Here is a 20,781-nt window from a genome sequence, read left to right as displayed (position 1 = left end):
CAATGGAGGTCTCTTTAGGTCACAACTTTATTACTCAGTACCTTTCATACGATAAATATAAACATATAGTTTACATTCAATAAATACTTATTAAGTGAAAGCAGGAGGGCTCAATAAACTAAGAAGAGGAAGAGCTGCAGTAAAAGTATTAGCATATGGAGAATGGGATTATATCGCAATACCGTCTGAGAGCCCAAGGAGCTAAGAAAACTCAGTGATTTGCCTTACCAGTCCTGCATGGGAATAACTAAATCCTGCTTCTCGAGACACAGACCAGTTGGCATGCTCTTCAATCACTGACATATCTGGGAACTTTACCACACTGCTGAACCAGTCAAACTCCAACTCTAAGCATGGGGTTTCCTAAGAGATGGAATAAAAGTTATCATATATATTATGCTTGACTGTAATGAAAGAAAAATTCTAACTTATGATAATAAAAAGCTTACTTTATTTGGATTTGACCCAGTAACACCAATAGGGTTCAGCAAATCTTCTAATCCATGAGGTACTGGCCAAAGATTCAAAGCCATTTTTCCAGATACTAGAGTATCTGTGTAATCAAACAAGTTTATATTTCCCCAGGCCAATGGACAGTGTTCCTTAAAAAACACAGAGAAAAGTATTCACTACTCTGTGGATTAAATTATAAAATGCATTTCAAAACATTTTTCTTTCCCAGAAAGAATTCAATAACTAATCATTACAATGATATCTATAATAAGCCATATTAATTTTTTTGAAAGTATAAGCACTCTCTGTTTCCCCATTTGAAATTACACGTATTTTTCCTTACTTATGAGTAAGTAACATGAACCAAAGCAAGCCAGGAAGACATTAGCATGTCGTCATTTAACAGGTATTTGTGTGCAGTCACTTTGCATGTTTAAAAAATTGTATCAGTGTGAACTCAGGAAATACTCATCATAAATAAATTCGGGAAGCTCTCCAAAGGTACTTACTCTTAGACACATTCATTTATTAAAAATTTTAAAATATTTGATCAATTTTTAAATGACGAAAAAATCCATTTCTTGATAAAAATTCAAATCAGCAGTTATAATTAGGAGCTTTTAGAAGTAAATATAATTATTCTTTCTGAAATACTTTACCTCTTTAGCACCCTTTCGGCCTTTAACAGAACAAATGGAAAGGCAAAGTCGAGCAGCACGAGGAAGATCAGGAATGTATATATCGTAATTTAGCCATTCATTCCACCTATGTAAAATGTTAAAGGAAAAAATAATTTACCATAAAAAGGCTTCATTCAGAGTATATAAATGACTCCTACTAATCATCAAGAAAAAGAGAAATCAAATGAAAAGCAGGCTGGAGATCAACTGGAACAGGCATCCTTCACAAGGTCATATCCAAACGGCCAATAAACATAAAAAAGTAGTCAATATTATTTACCATGCAGAAAATGCAAAATAAAACACCATGGAGATATCACTAAGGTAAGGATGTGGTTAAGGATGTGTAGTAACAGGAAATCAGGAAATCAGGAAATCTCATATACTGTGGAGTGATGAGTATTTGAGTATTGGCAAATATCCCCCAAATACAAACCGTCCAAATGTCCAAAAGTGGAATAAATTGCAGGATAGTCACATAATGGTATACTATACAGCAATGGAAATAAACATGTTACTTACAATATGGATGAAATCTTACAAACATGAGTGAAAGAAGCTAGACACAGAAGAAAATTGGTGCCTTGAGTACATTTAGATACAATTCAAAAACAGTTCAAATGAACAAACAATGTTAGAAGTCAGGATAGTAGTTGTCTAGGGAGGTGAGAAGGTTAATGGGAAGGGGCAATGTCATATTTCTGGCAAATGTTCTATGTCTTCACCAGCATGGTGGTTAAATGGGTATTAACTTTGTGAAAAGTCAATGAAATATACAATTAGATTTATATATTTGTATGCATTTGTGCTACACTTTAGTAAAAAAAAAAATTAAAAACAAACCAGCTTATAGAAAAGGCACACAGAAACTAAACAAGAAGCGTGAGATTTCCTATTATGATTACAATCATATTTACTCTTATATATGGTGTAATGTTACTCGGAAGAACCCTTAAATAAGACAGCATGTTAATAAAATGAAGGACATGAAAGCAGAAGTATTTGAAGTTGAACATAACTCCTTCACGAGAGGTAATACTTAACATTCATAATAAGGAAAGAATTAAAAGTTGCTATAGAAAGTGATGATAAAAAATTACTCAAATATTTATGATAAACTCCTTTCAATTTACTGGATATTACACGTGAAATTATGTCTATTTTGTTGGACATATTTGTAAAGAGCCAAGTATAACATATTGTTTTGTTTTGAAACAATATAGCAATAGCTACGAAACATTATAGCAACAGCTACCAGTTATAAACTCAGAAGTCAGACTAAGTTGAATAGAATCTTATTTCTACTATTTTATTAAATGTGTAGCCCTTGCTTTTGTCTGTTTTCTCATCTGTGGAATGAGACTAATAACAGTATTTACTCTATAAGGTTGTTGTGAAAATCAAATGAGATAACACAAGTGAAGGGGCGCCTGACTGGCTCAGTCAGATAACACAAATAAAGTGATCAGAATAGTAACTGGTCCATGGTAAACGCTCAAGTGCTAGATATTAACCAAGAAAATTTTTCAATACGCTTTTTCATAACTCTATGAAATTCTATTTTTAATTAGCCAAACTAGGGTATAAACTTTATCAATAAAATAAGTGCCATTTATGGGCAAAGATGAAAAAAATACGGTCTTTTGATGCAGAGAAAGCTTACATTTAATGGGAGAATTTAGTAATGAGGAATTCTAAAGGGAAAAGAAACAATAATTATAGGCAGAAGAAATACCGTGGGTTTTGACGAGTCTACAGTAATTTAAGAAAAATTAAAGACACAGGTACTTAAATGTACCTGTTTTTATTACTTCTAAATCTTTAGAATTGCTCATAATTAATGAGGAATATTCCACACACTTTCTAAGAGAGATATATCCTATGAGTGTAGTTGTTCAATACTATGCTAATTGACTAAAGTATGTTTCTCTGTTTCTCTAAAGTCCATATAGACGTGTGTGCAAACACCAATTAAGTTCTTTATTTTTATGCAATGGTTTGATATATATAGTCCAAACTGGTTTTGATTTTGGGAGAGAACTGGTAACCTCTATGAAGAAAGCATTATGTATCTAGTTTATCTCATATATGGGAAGCATGGATTTGGAACAATCACTTAATCTCAGTAAGAATTTTTAAAAAATCTACTTTTCTACCTTTCCAATAACTTCATATTCTTTTATCCTTGACTTTAATTCCGTAAATACAGAAAAGTTAAAAAAAATCTACTTAAATCCTCATACTACTACCATAGAGATTTTACCCTTTAACCAGAGAATTTTTTTAAAGTATTATTTATTTATAATTTTTTTTTTTTAACATTTATTCATTTTTGAGAGACAGAGAGAGACAGAGCATGAGTGGGGAAGGGGCAGAGAGAGGGAGACACAGAATCAGAAGCAGGCTTCAGGCTCTGAGCTGTCAGCACAGAGCCAGACACAGGGCTTGAACTCACGAACTGCGAGATCATGACCCGAGCTGAAGTCGGACACTCAACCGACTGAGCCACCCAGGCGCCCCAAAATATTTTTTATTTTAATCCAATATAGTTAACATACACTGTTATATCAGTTTCAGGCATACAATATAGTGATTCAAAATTTTATGCAGTACTCAGTGCTCATCATGATGACTGTATTCTTAATCCCTATCCTCTATTTCTCCCATCTCCCCACGACCTCCCCTCTGGTAACCCTGTCTGTTCTCTATGGTTAAGAGTCTGTTTCTTGGTTTGCATCTTTCCCCTCCTTGGTTCATTTGTTTTGTTTCTTAAATTCCATATGAGTGAAATCATATGGTATTTGTCTTTCTCTGACTTACTTCACTTAGCACTATACTTTCTAGCTCCATCCACGTTGCTGCAAATGGCAAGACTTCATTCTTTTTTTTTATGGCTGAATACTACTCCATTGTATATATATACCACATCTTCTTTAGCCATTCATCTATTGATGGACACGAGTTGTTTCCATAATTGGTGTATGGTAAATAATGCTGCTATAAACACAGGGGTGCACAGATCTTTTCAAATTAGTGTTTTCATATTCTTTGGGTAAATGCCAGTAGTGGGATTACTAGGTCATAAGGCAGTTCTCTTTTTAATTTTTTTGAGGAAGATTCTTTGGGTAGTATGGACATTTTAACAATATTTTTTCTCCTAATTCCTGACCATGGAATATCTTTCCATTTGTTTGTGTCATCTCCAATTTCTTTTAACAATGTTTTATAGTTTTCAGAGAAAGGTCTTTCACCTCTTTGGTTAAGTTTATTCCTAAGTATTTTATTATTTTTGGTACAACTGTAAATGGGACTGCTTTCTTACTTTCTCCTGCTGTTGCTTCATTATTGATGTACAGAAATCCACCAGATTTCTGTACACTGATTTTGTGTCCTGTGACCTTACTGAATTAATTTATTAGTTCTACGGGTCTGTTGGCTAGAGTCTTTAGGATTTTCTATATATAGTATCATGTTATTTGCAAATAGTGGAAGTTTTACTTCTTCCTTGCCAATGTGGATACCTTGTATTCCTTTTTTTTTTTTTTTTTTTTGAATGATTACTGTGTCTAGGACTTCCAGTACTATGTTGACTAAAAGTGGTGAGACTGAACATCCTTGTCTTGTTCCTGATCTTAGGGGGAAAGACCTCAATTTTTTACCATTGAGTATGATGTTAACTGTAGGTTTTCTATAGATGGTCTTTATTAAGCTGAGGTAAGTACCCTCTAAACCTACTTTGTTGAGAGTTTTTATCATGAATGGATGTTGTACCTTCTCAAATGGTTTTTCTGCATCTGTTAAAGTGATCATATGGTTTTTATCCTTTCTCTTAATGATGTGAAGTATCACGTTGATTGATCTGCAACTACAGAACCCCTTGCATCCCAGGAATAAATCTCACTTGATTGTAGGGAATTTTTTTTTTTAAGTTTACTTATTTTGAGATAGAGACAGAGAGAGAGATAGAGAGAGAGAGAGAGAGAGAATCCCAAACAGGCTCTGTGCCACCTGAACCCATGAACCTCGAGACCATAACCTTGAACTGAAATCAAGAGTTGGACACTAATTTGACTGAGTCACCCTGGTGCCCTGACCCTGTGAATGACTTTTTAAAAATGTATTGTTGGGGGCGCCTGGGTGGCGCAGTCGGTTAAGCGTCCGACTTCAGCCAGGTCACGATCTCGCGGTCCGTGAGTTCGAGCCCCGCGTCAGGCTCTGGGCTGATGGCTCAGAGCCTGGAGCCTGTTTCCGGTTCTGTGTCTCCCTCTCTCTCTGCCCCTCCCCCGTTCATGCTCTGTCTCTCTCTGTCCCAAAAATAAATAAACGTTGAAAAAAAAAAATTAAAAAAAAATGTATTGTTGGATTTGGTTTGCTAATATTTGTTAAGGATTTTTTGCATCTATGGTCATCAGAGACACTAGTCTATTGTTCTAAACTAGGGAATTCTTCAAGAAAAGATAATCAAATGAAAGTCCTTTCTAAATAGTTAATTTACTAAAATTTTGAGCTTTTAATCTTGTATTATTAAACAAATTTACCTTCTACTTTTATAAAACTAGTTTATTTACTTTTGATACTTGAAACAACTAGGATAGATCTACCCAATATTATTTTGGGGTCTTTGCTTGGGATTGTTGAACTCCTTAGATTGTTTATAGGTTTCAAAAAATTTAGAAAATTTTTGGCCATTATTTCCTCATTGTTTTTCTCTTCCTCACACAACCACCCCACCCAACCTGTGACAGACATGCAGTGTGGATGGGAAATAAACTTTTGCTGTTATAACAAAATTTTAAAAGATTCTGTAGTTGTTTGTTTCACAGTGCAATCTAACTTAAATGATGTGTTTTCTGACTGACAATTGTTCAGGTAGGGCAAGGAACTATTTCACTTCTTCCTGGTAGAGAAGGCTATCATCTCTTTGTATATCACCTAAGCCCTAGAATGATGGCCACATCCAGCAGCTTAATTAAGTACAAGACCAGAACATTTTCTGGACTCTTCTAGAATTCAGTCTAAATTCATTATAAAATTTACTTCTGGATGTTTTACTAGTTGTCTTTATTGCTAGTCTACAAAAATCCATCTTTAATCTTAATAACAATCTGAGTGCTCTTAAAATATTTCTATTATATTCATGGGTAGATTCTTTTTTAAAAAAAAATTTTTTTTTAATATTTATTTATTTTTGAGAGACAGAGTGAGACAAAGTGAGACTGGGGGAGGGGCAGAGAGAAAGGGAGACACAGGATTGGAAACAGGCTCCAGGCTCTGAGCTGTCAGCACAGAGCCTGACGCGGGGCTCGAACCCACAGACTGTGAGATCATGACCTGAGCCGAAGTCGGACGCTCAACGGACTGAGCCACCCAGGTGCCCTGCCCCCATGGGTAGATTCTTAATTCCCAAATCATTCCACAAAGAGCCAAAGAAATGGCAGTATGGCAAACTGTTGGATTATATTACCTTTTATTTCTTCATTATATCTAGGCAGTAATCATTTAAAATGTTTCTTAAAACTTCCCCTCCTTCTAAGAAACTGATCTGTTCCCAAAGACTCTTCATTTGAATGTCATAAATACCTATTCCTGTGAGTGATGTGAGTGCCTCAGAGTAGTCTAGCTCTGCAGTTGTCTGCCAACTCTCACTTCTTCTTAATGTAAATGGAAATGGAGAAATGAATAAAATGCTAGGTTTATTTAGCATTTAGATCTAAGGTGGGGAATCATCATGGTACAAAATGTAACCATATTCTGTTTTCTACTTGATATAATGGAAAGAGAGAATCACAAAAGTCTTTCACATAAAATTTTACAGAGACTCCACAAAGTGATCTTGTGACTGATACTCATTTGACTGAAAGACCTTATGTTCTATATGTGTCTGGTAATTTATATGAGTTGTATAAAACTAATGATGCCAAAAAAAAAAAATGCTTCTTGTATTGATTACATTGCTAAACACTAACAGGGCTTCCTTACCTGGGATTGGAACAAGGTACTCTTTGAGTGTTCACATTATCACATAAGGGTTCTCCTCCATGATAGATACCTGTTCGAACATAGATCTTAAAAAGAAAAAAAAAAGTATGTGTATACAAATATATACAAACATAATACACGCGGGCATGCACACACACACACACACACACACTACAGAACCAATAGTAAAATAATGTAACTGATATAAATGAAGAATCTATTAGAGGTTTCTGTTCAGATATAGCTTTTCTGTTCTCCCTTCGCATATATAATAAGGTATGTAATTTAGAGTTTTTCATATTTTAGGAAGATAAATTAGTACATATACTAAATATTACTTCATATTCTTAGCAGCTGGAACAGCACTCCATAAAGACATTAATATTTCTGCAACAAATCACATTAATATTTATACTAACTGGGATATAAAAAGACTATAAAAATTCCTGTTTCAGGTTGGGTCAGGTTTTGCTGACAAATGAATTCTGTAAACACTTGGTTTTAAGAACTTAGATTTATGGAAATTAGAATTATTAGAATATTAGAATTATGGATATTAGAATTGCAGAAAAAGGACTGTACACTGTGCAATAGCTAAGGCAGAGGAGCGGTACTGTAGCTCTCTGAAACACAGTGCGGGTCAACAGATTATTATATACAATGCAGTTAAAAAGTTTATGTAAAATAATTTATATAAGATAATAAGCATCAACACTTGACTTCACCTTGTCGATGTCTCGAATATTTACATTCACATAGGTTGCACAAAGGATTTTTATTCTGAGTGCACTATTTATAACCCAAAGGGACTTTGTAGATGTTTCTCCATTCATATATGGTGTAGCTGTGGAGATGCGTCTGGAATAAGATGGCATTGTGAAACAGTCCATTGGCAGTTGGGAGTAAAGGCTTTCTTTAGCCATCAGCATCAAATTGGGCATCCTCCCAAGCATTATACAGCTTCTTATGTACTGTAAAAGATGAAAAGGGGAGGGGAGAAGTAATTTCTTATAAGGTATTTCATTTTAAAAGCAACATGTAAGCAAAAAAACAACAAAAAAAGGAATTAAAAACAATGACCAAAGGATATTCATTATGAAAACACTGTTTATATCTTTTTTTTAAGTTTTATTTATTTAAGTAATCTCTACACCCAACATGGGGCTCCAACTCACAACTCCAAGATCAAGAGTCACATGCTCTTCCAACTGAGCATGTGGTGCACCAACACTGTTTATATCACAATAAACAATTTAATCAGCTTATCCATATATCTACAGTCATGCCTCAAATATTAAATACATAAAACCTAAAGGAAAAAAAGCATCTATTCTCTCAAACACATCATCAATCTCTCAAATTAAGTAATTATAGTATTAAAAAAACCATATGAATACCATTCATTAACATTAATCACTGAATTTTCAAAAAGTATGTCCTAAAAGTACAGATATTTGCCCCAACTTTTAAATTTAAATTTAATAGTTTTGAAGCTTGTTACTCACCTTATACTGACTTAGAGGATATTTTTCAAGGAAGTATTCATCACATCCACACACTTTTAAAATATACTTGCCCTGGTATTCTAAAACACAGAGTTTTAGTTGTTCAGATGATAGCAACATACTTCGAGTTTTTTTCCTGATTGCTTCAGCAATTACTTGTTCTGGCACACAGTCATGGTTGATTTTCAGAGTATACTTCTGCTTGTCATTATTTGGAGAAACTATTACCCAAATCACCACTATTATTTGCCCTGTAACATGGAAAACATTATTAGATGCAATCACCATATAAATTTCTTTTGACAGATGTCAAAAAAAATATACACTACCATTATTCTAATCAAAATCGGAAATTACTTATAATCAAACTAATTAAGTACAGGTAAATATCAGGTAGAAACCATAAATCTTCAAATACGATAGGGCTACCAGACCATGCTCAGATCTCATGTTTTATGGCAAGCACCCAACACTGTGATTAGTGGGTCACAAGTACCTGAGGCCAAGCTAATTTCCATTCTAAACTTCATGACATACTTCATGACTACAACCCCTGTGAAAAGTGACTTATGATGCTATCAAAGGTTCAACAGTACTTAAAATACAGAAGACTTTCTGGCAACTATGGGAAAGAATCATGGAGACATGAAGAAAATGCTGAATCAGAATAAAAGAAAAGATGATGGAGGAAGGAAAAGAGTATGAATCTTTAAATGTTTTCCTTCTAAGATAAATTAAGCTGGGAGAAGGGTGGAAGATGATGAAAATGGAAAGATTTAAACGATGGTAGAGTGGTCTGGGTGTTCACAGTACAATTCTTTCAACTTTTCTGCATGTTGGAAAATTTTCATAAAGAATGTTGGAAAAAAATGAAAAGAGAATTCCATTAAAAAATTTTTTTTAATGTTTATTTATTTGTGAGAGAGAGACAAAACATGAGCAGGGGGGAGGAGTAGAGAGAGAGGGAGACACAGAATCAGAAGCAGCTCCAGGCTCCAAGCTGTCAGCACAGAGCTCGATGCGGGGCTTGAACTCACAAGCCATGAGATCATGACCTGAGCCAAAGGCGGACGCTTAACTCACTGAGCCACCCAGGTGCTCCCAAGAGAATTCTATTTTAAAAGGTATACTAGAGTATAGAAGATTTTCAAATGAAGATCTTATGTTATACTGCATTAAACTACTTTGAATATTTTGGGTGGAATAGTAATAAGATGTCTTAACGTATTCTACTATCAAAATTTTGTATTTAATTGTGTGTGAGAGTTAACTTATTCTGTAACTTCAAATTGAAGCCTTCACTTTGTTATCTTGGAAAATACAGATATTTATCTGATACAATGATATTTTCATTTCCCAAACTATAATATAGTTTATAAATTTCCATGTTCACTTAATTCTAGAAATTGATTCATTAAGTATCAAAAGTCAATCTATATATTATTCACTATCAGATTAATTATTGCATTTACCACTAAGAAATTTGTTTTTCTTTCTACATATGATAAAAGATAACAAGAATGTGCAAAGTTTTCCCAAAATTTCATAAAGTATTTCTATTTATAATTTTTTTGGTAAAAAGATAATTGATCTTAACTGTGTAATAATGAATTTCACAATCAAAGTTCTTTAGTTTTATTCTAAGATACAGAATTCACCAAGGGATCAGCACCATATGCACACAATTCATTCAATCAATAAATATTCATTACATACATATGTATTTGGCAATCAGCTATATCTTGTCAGCATAAGCAGTCCCTGCCTTCAAGAAGCTTATCATTCAGCATCTAGTAAAAAGACTGTACAAATGTATAGGCACAGATAGAAATTTTTATTATAGTAACCAATTATGGTAGATTGACAATTTTCTTACCTTTATCTAGTTTATTATATATGTGCTTTGGCAGTTCTGGTGAAGATTCTACATTTGGAGGATAGACATACATTGCTCTACTATGAGGTGAATTAAGATCCCGAAGATCCACAGCTTCTTTACAAACATTCAGAATATTTCTTCGGAAGTCCTGTACTTCTGGATCTTTAACCATATCAAATTCACACACTGGCATGCCAATAGCAAAACCTTAAAAAATTACATAAAGAATATAACATTCTATTAAACATAAAGTATGAACATGTTTCTTACAAATGGGGAATTTGACAGATCTGGAAGATCACAATAGAGTAAAGAAGTCTCTCTGGGTTTAAAGAAATTTTAATAAATACATGTAGTAAAGTAAGAGTTGACAAGGACTCAAATATCTTTAACATACAGAACATAATATATTCAGCGATTTGGATCAGAGGTAGCAAACATCCGTGTAATTTTTTTTTTTGAAGAGTAATACAACAAAACTGGACTATAACAAATCTAAGCCAACCCTACAAATGATATTTCTTAAAGAAAAATTTAACACCAAGGTATTAAAAATAGTTTCTTAGCCAAATAATCAAAAGATTATTATAGATTTGTAATGGTTTTTATTTCAAAATCTATTTACCTGAGATTACAAAGGTAATTAACTGATTCAGACAGAAATATTTTAGTAATGAGAAAACAGTTAAGTTTCATAGTTATTTGCTTTTAGAATAGGACGACAATGCCATTTAGTTAAAAACTGTGTCATACCAATTTCTCGATTGAGGATCTTTTCTTCACGGTTGCCTACTGGCTCAATTACTTTTAAAAAGGGTTGAAAAAGCCGAAGGTCACAAAGTCGTCTTGTTTCATCAAAAAATTCTTCCCTTTCTGCTTCTTGGGTAACACTTACGAAAATGTAAGAAGATTCATCTTGAAGAAGTTGATGGAGAGGATATTTTCTTGCTTCTTTAAATAATTCATGCTTTATAGTTATTAATGTAGCCTCACGGAGGCATTCTAACGTCACTATCATTCCATTTGGTAGTAAACATTCTACTAGGATTCTTGGGGGCATCAAGTGGATGCCCCACAGTTCACCTGATGATGGTCTTGGAGGCATTGTTCTGATCCTTTACAAGTTTTACATATAAAACTGTTTTAAGGAATTAGATGCGTGGCTGTCCCAAAGCAGAAATCTAAACCGAAGGGGGGGAAAAACATATGTTAAAACAAAAACAACTATAGAAGAGTACATTCATGGCATTACTAAATGTAAAAACTTTTTCTGTAGTTTGAATTGTTAGGGCAAGTATTTATCTTAAATATTTTAATGGAGACTGTTGCTCCAAATTAGGCTGAAGGAACTGATTCCAAAGCAGAAATTAGAAAAAAACAAAAAAACAACAACAAATAAAAAACAAAAAAACCCCAAACAACCAAAAAACCACTTGAATTTAATTATATTTAATAAAATCACTAACTAAAAACATTTTATTTTACTAGATTTTTTAAAAGTCAGGTTTTATCAGACAGAGCTGAAGCTATGGGAAGAATGAACAGTAAATTGTAACTGAAACTAAAATTCCCATCACATATCACCTTTATCATTCTCTTCTATTTTCTACAGCAAGAGAATCTGAGCTGGAAAGGATCTTTTAGATCATGGGTCCATTGCTCTCATTTTAAAGATGAGTAAAGGCGAGAGAAGTCAAATCTTCCTTTTCACTCCCTATCTGCACTCTGTGGTAATGGGAAATTACATGGCTTAGTCTTTTTCTTAAATTAATCTTTGTAATTTCCCTCTTTGTACTGATTATTGTCTAAGTGACTTCATAGACCATTCTGCTTTGAAAGTATAATTTAGGTATATATTCACTATAATATAAAGTGTCATCAATGCATTTTCCCTGAGATACGATGAATTTGAATGATTCATCTACTTTATCAAATAACCCACTAATACTTCTGATGAAATGAATTGATCTACACACAATGAGACCCACTGACTCTCTTTGTTAGTACAGTGTTAGAGTAGTTGTAATATTTTTAAAAATATTAAGTAGTATTATGATTAGAAGCCCTAATTTTTAAAGATGTCAACAATCTCGGGGATTCTTTAGAAGATACTACAAAACCCACAAAGCACAAGTTCATTCTTGCTACTTATGTTTATATTTTCTTTTACTCAGTAAGCTACACTGTAAAGGCAGTAAAAAAGGTAAAGTGAGAGACACTAAAGAAATAAAAAAGAAACGAAAGTCAGGCTAGAGAAATGAACCAAAGGCTCAGGTAACTTCAGGCACTGTGGACAACAGCCATAAATGACACTTTGTTTATTCACTAAAAAAGTACTGGGGCTAAAAAAAAAAAAAAATGTACTGGGGCTATTCTATAGGACCATGTTAGGTCCTGGGAATATGATAATGGGATAAAATAGACATGGCCCTTGTCCTTACAAGGCAAAGTCAACAGTATGAAGATTATGTGTTTGTTGGGTATAGGATAATTAAAATCACAAGTAATTAAATCCAGAAACTTTCTTTCTCTGACTCCTGTATGTCATGCCCATCAAAATCTAATCCATCAACTTTGTTAATTCTATTCCCTGAATCTGTATACTCCACTACCAGTCTTGGTACCCTGGGTCAGGCCACTACTATTTCTTGTCTAGACTGCTAAAGCCTAAATTGTCTCTCTAGATTTAGGTTTGCCCCCTACAATCCATCTTTCTTTCACCTTACAGCCAGTAGGAGCTAGAGGGCAATAGGGCCTACTTTGGGCACACATTTCCACTGGTCAGTTGCAGACAAGTGCTTACAGTATGCTTCAGAGTTCTAACACATGAAGGAGTTAAAAAATAGAAACAGAAATTTCAAGCCCTCTCGCATCTCTAGAAATACCGAAATCAACTGGAAGACAGTAAAGAATATAAAACTATTTTTAATAGTTGAAAATGTTTCTTCAAGTTTATAAAAGAGTCCCACTGAAGTTATAGGATTTAAAATATAATTATTCTATTTCCTATACTTTTAAATGAAAATTCATTGGTTACTAAAAAGACCAGATGGATCAATCTGTGTGCATAATTATAGAAGTGACTTAAGCTAAGCTTTTTAAAACATACAAAAAAATTTGAAGAATGCAAGGGAAATGCCAAATGACTACTTTTAAATGATGATCTGCCTGCATAAAAAAGTTCAAATAAAAACAAAACAAAACCACAAGCCACACTAAAACAGCAGCTGTGTTTATAGTTTGCTTTGTTGAATAGTAATAACAGGTCCATGGTATGGAATCATAGGGGCACCTATTTTATATAATAAATAACATCTCAGAATCTCATATGTTCCCTAAGAATTACCAAGAGAGAAGTCTAGTACAGTAGAGAGATCATGGATTCTAATCTTTATCCTACTACGGTATATTTATGGGCAGTTAACAACCATTAAATATTCAAGACACACTCTTCTCATTAAAAGAGTAAATGTGATCATAGTCATAAAACACTTGGAGACCATGGAAGCCAGGCACTGGTTGGCACTATGGTAGTACTAACTAGAAGACAGAAGATGCTAACTTTCTTATTTGTCTTATGTCAGGCCTTATTCTGTACAAACCATTACCTCAGAGCTCACATAAACAGAAGCGTAGAAGAAGGGAATGGAACTAACATTACCGTTAGTCCGCATATATCATACACTTAGGTGGGCAATAACCCTTTCAGGATAGGCATTACCATTTTACATATGATAATGTAAAATGACCTACAGGAAACTGAAGGCCAGAGATGTGAAGTTATTTGCTATGGATTTTGAAGCCAGGTCTAGATGATTTCAAAGTGCACACTATGACCATTCTGCTGTTTGGGCTTCAGTTATAGCCAGGTGATACTCATTGGTGGTGAATAAGAAAAATGGGTCTGAAGTTACACAGGATTTAAACTCTCCCTGTCGGGTGGGGAGGGCGGAGTGCCTGGGTGGCTCAGTTGGTTAAGCATCTGACTCTTGATCTCGGCTCAGGTCACAATCTCATGGTTTGTGAGTACGAGCCTCATGTTGGGCTCTGCGCTGACAGCATGGAGCCTGCTTGGGAATCTCTCCCTCTCTCTGCTCCTCCCCTGCTTGTGCTCATGCATAGTCTCTCTCTCAAATTAAATAAGTAAACATTAAAAAAAAAATCTCATTGCCTTAGTAAGTAGCTGCCTTGGGCAGTTTAATTCATCTCACTGAACTTCATTCTTTCCACCCCTTCTTAGATTGCTAAATTGGCATAATGGCAGAAAATTCATCAAATTGTTGTATTAAATGTGGCAATATATGAAAAACATGTAAGCAAAGAGACTGGCATACAGTAAGCACTCAATAAGTGTTAAATATTACTAATAAACCTGTAAAGTACACCCACACTATCTTTTCAAGCTATTATGAATTATCCAGGAATGGTACCAGATGGGGATGGAAAAAGGGGTTTGAGTTCTCTTAGGGAGGCAAGTAAATGAGCCTTATAAAGCACTGCTAGTTTCAAGAGCTGAATCTTGAAGGTAGCACTGGCAATGCAAAGCTGACACACAAGTCTGGAATAGTACTGAGTGGCTCAGAGGCTGGCACCTTCGTAGCTGTTTCTAGTTCCCCAGACTCCTAATATTCCTATTTAAATGGTACAGCCATCTACAGCTTAAGTAAGGAATCCCTTGTCCCTTGTTATTCCCCCTCCACCTTTTTTTTTTTTTTTTTGAGAAATATCTACTTGTGCTAGGCTCTAGACTAAATATGCTATGAAAACTAAAGTAAATAAAATGTGTTCTCTTTGGTTGTTGAGGGACTCATGGTTTATTGGGGAATGAAGTTAAAAACAACTTTGAAAATGGAAAAGTTGTTATCAGAGAGAACATGCACTTTGGAAGAGTCACAGGAATTGTCCCAACTGCCTGAGGAAGTTAGAGAAGGCACCAGCAAGATAAAATTTAAGGAGAATATTATAGATTAGTAGGGATTTTGCACAGAAGGTAGCTTGGACATGGGTGAGATGGATGAGGAAAGCATTTTAGATTGCCACAAGAGTACACGTGCAAAGTCACAGACTGAAAGGACACAGCCTGTTACCAGCAATACAAGTTTTTCATTATTTGAGACTGAAATGCATGGGAATAGGTAGGGTGTGTGACAGGAGGGAGATGGGAGAGGTAGGCAGGGGCCAGAAAGGTGGGCAGACCCCATGTTAAGGAGTTTAAATTTTATGTAGTACATTATAAGTAAAACAGAGTCTTCTAAAGTATTTTGAATAAAGAACTTTATGACACTTTTTTCCATGATTTTAAATTTCAGATTTTTAAAAATTATTTCTTTTCAGGGGCACCTGGATGGCTCAGTTGGTTAAGTGTATGACTCTTGGTTTTGGCTTAGCTCATGTTTTCCTGGTGGTGAGATGAGCCCCATGTAGGACTTCACACTGGGCACAGAGCCTGCTTGAGATTCTCTCTCTCCATCTCCCTCTGCCCCTCCCCAGCCTATATTCTCAATCTCTCTAAAAAAAAAGAAATGTATTTATATACACACACACACACACACACACTCATATATATGTATAGAATTTTTTTAAATACAAGATATTATCAAATAAGCATGAAATCAAGGTACAAAAACATACCTTCTCAATTCCCCGAATTTGGACAAGAAAATCCCTAAAGTTAAGAAATCAGTGTATATACATATATAACATTTTAAATAAAAGGGCCTTTATAGAAAAAAAACCAATTGCTGATAAAGAAGGTTTATTCAAATGTAAGTGCATAATCTATTTACAAAGAAAAATAACTTATTTGAAAAGCAATAGAGGGCAACAAATCACTATAAAACTAATACTCTACTGGGCTTTTGAGTTCAGAATGCCAGGACTAAATATGCATATACTGAAAAATCAACAAGTATTCAGGATTCTTAGGAAATAAATTGGTTTTACATATCCTAATTTTTTAAAATTTATTTTTGAGAGAGCGAGAGAGCGAGCAGGCACGTGCATGAGCAGGGGAGGGGCAGAGAGAGAAGGAGAGAGAGAATCCTAAGCAGGCTCTACATTCAGCACAGAGTCTGACAGGGGTGTCGATCTCATGATCGCCAAGAGATCAAGAGTCAAAATCCAGAGTCAAACACTCAACCAACTGAGCCACCCAGGCACCCCCACAATTTACCCTTTTCTTGATGAGTTACAGTCTTCATTATAAAACCAATTACTGTGCTATTCTGAAACACAATACAGCAAAGCTCTTCAGCATTACTGAATACTCTGAGTGTATTTTTGGCCCTAAACCCAATGACCCCAGGTTGGAGATGGTGCTTTTAAAAATGTCCCCATCTCCTTGTTTTCTAGCAGTCAATGGTTACTTCTCAGCTGTGGCCTGCCTGCATGTGATAGTAGCTTCCTCTTCTTCAGTTATTCATTTCTAGTCAGCATCAACACTTGACTACCATTTTATAACCGTCTATACATTAGAGACCAACAGACCAAATGAGGACACGAGAACCTTTGCAATACAAACTTGGGAGCACAAAATATGTAACAGATATCAGAGATTTTTGTATACTTCCTTGTCCCGGTGTTAAAATTACTGTTAAAAATTACTGTGTTTGGGCAGGAGGCACTGAAAGTCTTTGGTTCTTGGAAGGTTCATTACCAGTCCAAGTGAGATTGATGGGTTTGCTCAGGTGGCGTAAAGACAACTTTAAGCACAAAATAAGCAGCAGAAATGAACAGCAGAAAATAGTGTCAGATTCTCCATTGTCACTTGACTTTTATGGTGAAAGGTTTCTTAATTCATTGGACAATTCAACTTAAACATCGGATGTGCACTCTTTCAGTCTAAGAAGACAATGACATTTTGACAATTTTTTAAAATTCCTACATTCAAAGCCTCTCCTCGCTTATATTAATCTAAGGGTATTTTCAGGTTTCATCATTTAAGGCAAAGATTGTCAGACTATGGCCCACATGCTAAATCCAGCTCACCACCAGCTTTTGCAAATAAATTTAAATGGGAATACATCCAATAAATTGTGTTTATATATTGTAAATAATGCTTTCCCACTATAGCAGCAGAATTGAGCAGATGCTATAGAGACCATGTGGCTTAAAACATTTAATATCTGGCCCTTCACAGAAAAAGTTTGCTGATCTCTGATAAGTTATCAGAATTAACCCGATATCAACTGGAGAGTTTTCTAAATGCATGCTGCTTAATAAATCATCCCTAACCCTGCCTTTTTTTTTTTTTTTACCATAATCGTATACTTTCACTCAAAGTCCTTTGGGGCTGAGGTGGAGAGGAAGCATTAATTTTAAGCCAGTGAGGTCAAAATTCTGAAGTAGGAAAGTATCTCAAAAGTCAATTAATTGGATATTTTCAGTTTGGGGAGCTCACTGCCTGATACAGAATTTTTTGTGGAGCATTTCTAAAGTTATCTCTAAACATTATTATTTCTAATCTTCATTCCATACTTTCTGTCTTTTCTACCTCTTCACATGCTTGTCATGTTAGAATTGTTTCTGGGTCTTTTTACCTCCAATTCCTTTAGCCATAATTCAAGCAAGATAGTTTATCATCAGCTTCTTTGTCATCACTTAATGTATTAAATACTTAAATACTTAATACTTAAATATTAAATACTTAAAGTATTCTTTTGTTGGGGCGCCTGGGTGGCGCAGTCGGTTAAGCGTCCGACTTCAGCCAGGTCACGATCTCGCGGTCCGTGAGTTCGAGCCCCGCGTCAGGCTCTGGGCTGATGGCTCGGAGCCTGGAGCCTGTTTCCGATTCTGTGTCTCCCTCTCTCTCTGCCCCTCCCCCGTTCATGCTCTGTCTCTCTCTGTCCCAAAAATAAATAAACGTTGAAAAAAAAAATTAAAAAAAAAAAAGTATTCTTTTGCTAATACTCATCTCAAAATGCAGCAACCAAAATCTAGTATGTACCTGTGAATTATGAATCTCTGTAAACACACCCTAAGTAAGACTGCAGAGACCTTTTCTGACTTGATTACTTTAAAATATAAAGTATATTTTAGGTATTTTAATTCAGGTCTCAATTTCAAAATGTATGTTTTAAACACATTTAATTGTTTTAAAAATAATCAATAGTACATCTGCATCAGAAAGTCATTAAAAATAATACGGGGTACCAGGGTGGCTCAGTCTGTAGAGCATCCAACTTCGGCTCAGGTCACGATCTCATGGTCTGTGGGTTTGAGCCCTGCATTGGTCTCTGTGCTGACAGCTCAAAGACTGGAGCCTGTTTCGGATTCTGTGTCTCCCTCTCCCTCTCCCCTTCCCCTGCTCACACTCTGTCTCTCTGTCTCTGTCTCTCTCTCTCTCAAAAATAAACATTAAAAGAATTTTTTTTAAAAGTCACCAGAAATAATAAAGCTATTTTGAAGTGTACACTTGGAAATTTAGGGGGTTATCTATACTGTCTCCACTGGCAGCTTAATCACCTCAAACAGCCATAATTTTGCTAAAATAAGCAGCTTGTGTTTCCTAGAGATCTATGTTCCACAAATACAGAAGCTTCGTAAGTGTTTACTGAATGACCAAAAGTTTTACAAATACTTACTTCTCATTTAACTGATACATTTAGCCAATGCTATTTGATTTAATGGATACATTTATAAACCAGTAAGTGTATTTGGATATATGTTGACAAGATATTTTCACCCCTCATTCTCAGAGAGATCAACAGGGAAACATTAACATGTAGTTTTATTGCTAGTTCAGTTCCATCTTTTTATTTGATCATTAACTAGAAAACATGCTTTCCTGTTTTTAATTACCAAATGAATCCTTACTTTAGTCTGATATAAAGCAAAATAAAAAACTTCTGTACTTTTACAGAAAGAACATGATGAAAATCTAGACTATTAATTCTATACTCTGATTACTCTCCTTAAAAGTTACTTTAAATACTTCCATTTAGTTACTCTCTTTCTTAATGTTACCCACTCTCTTACATATGTATCTATGACTGTTTATTCTTAATAAAGTTATTAAACATATGCATGTTTGACTTGCTACTAGACTATGGACTCTTCCAGGATAAGGTCTTTTTTGGGTCACCACAGCCCTAGAGGATAAGAAGTAAGCAGGAAAATTAAATTGTTGAAGTTATCCCAGAGAAAATGTAACAAGGGCCTGAAACAAAGAGAAGTACCAATAGTAACAGAAGAGATGGACACAGATACCTGATAAAGGGAAATCAAAAACACCGAAAGACTAACTGGATTTGAAGGGTAAGAAGCGTGATTTTAAACAAATTTCACTGCAGTGGACATGCATGGGAAGCAAGTGTTTTTTGGTATAATTCTTCATGAGCCCCGGTTAGGGCCTCTAAAATTCTCTTCCTCCAAGAGTCACTGAGCTGTTGTTGGAGTGAATCCAAAGGGACAGCTGTAATATACACTAGTGCTGGAAGGATGTATTTTATCCACTTCTTTCAAAATGCTGTCCTTTACTGACCTTTACAAGCTGACCATGAGAAAACAGATTTAACTCATTCTTTTAGTTATTCACAGACCTTAACAACTTGGGGGTGGAAAATCGAGTTCTCATGACCGGTATGTAGAAAATTCAAATTCCTTTAGAAGGGCATACAATTCATTTTCACTATTAAATTCACAGTGCTGTGAAATACACTTGAGAGATTTAATGGGTTATTTAAAACAAGGGTTCCCAAATATGAGGTTCATAGATGGGCTTAGGAAGGGTCTGTGCTAATGGATTTTTTTTAAAATAATGGCAAACAGTGAAGGTCTAAGTCAGTAATGCCTATGCCAATGTAGATTTGTGATTATCAATAAATGTGAATAAGGACTTTATTTAGGTGGGTTAAAAGAATCCAAGGTGAATAGCAGAATCAAATGGGGTAAACAAGCACAAGAGCCATTAATGAAGTGAAGTATAGATTAACAAATACTTGATCTTAGGTTATTACATAATGAATTTAAATTCCATATTTTACATAGATATGTAAAGAAACCTTACCAAATCTCAAAACATGTAATCACTAATTTTACCAATTTGAACTTTAAAAGTTCAAATTTTAGTGTGTGGTAGAATAAAATTTCTTAAAATTTAAGCTCAAAAGGAGACTAAATATTCACAGATAGAGATGACAAAGGGATAGATACGATTATGAGGAAAGGTAAATGTAGTTAAACCATGTGGAAAATACAAGAGATATTTCACAATATCATACAATTTAATAAGACAAATGATTCCACAATGACATAGTTTTCCAGGAAACATTTCTTTTCTCTTTGT

The 20,781-nt window shown here is 34.7% G+C and overlaps 1 protein-coding gene across 3 annotated transcripts in view; it reads right to left on the bottom strand.

Moving 5' to 3' along the window:
* PIK3CA (phosphatidylinositol-4,5-bisphosphate 3-kinase catalytic subunit alpha) overlaps nucleotides 1–20,781 on the bottom strand; it is a 78,122-nt gene that overhangs the window by 19,469 nt on the left and 37,872 nt on the right. For all 3 annotated transcript variants that reach the window (XM_047100336.1, XM_047100339.1, XM_047100337.1), the window contains exons 2-9: nucleotides 11,250–11,677; nucleotides 10,494–10,703; nucleotides 8,618–8,868; nucleotides 7,838–8,083; nucleotides 7,113–7,198; nucleotides 1,113–1,218; nucleotides 450–602; nucleotides 229–363 (exon numbers count right to left, since the gene is read on the bottom strand). In XM_047100336.1, coding sequence (XP_046956292.1) covers nucleotides 229–363; nucleotides 450–602; nucleotides 1,113–1,218; nucleotides 7,113–7,198; nucleotides 7,838–8,083; nucleotides 8,618–8,868; nucleotides 10,494–10,703; nucleotides 11,250–11,601 — 1,539 coding nt within the window. In that variant the 5' untranslated portion in view covers nucleotides 11,602–11,677. The remainder of the gene's footprint in view (nucleotides 1–228; nucleotides 364–449; nucleotides 603–1,112; nucleotides 1,219–7,112; nucleotides 7,199–7,837; nucleotides 8,084–8,617; nucleotides 8,869–10,493; nucleotides 10,704–11,249; nucleotides 11,678–20,781) is intronic.

The sequence above is a fragment of the Lynx rufus genome, unplaced genomic scaffold (assembly GCF_022079265.1).
Source record: "Lynx rufus isolate CCGP_SWC_20201006 ecotype Redwood Valley unplaced genomic scaffold, mLynRuf1.p SCAF_5, whole genome shotgun sequence".
Lineage (NCBI taxonomy): Eukaryota > Metazoa > Chordata > Mammalia > Carnivora > Felidae > Lynx > Lynx rufus.
This window is presented reverse-complemented; position numbering and strand designations above follow the sequence as displayed.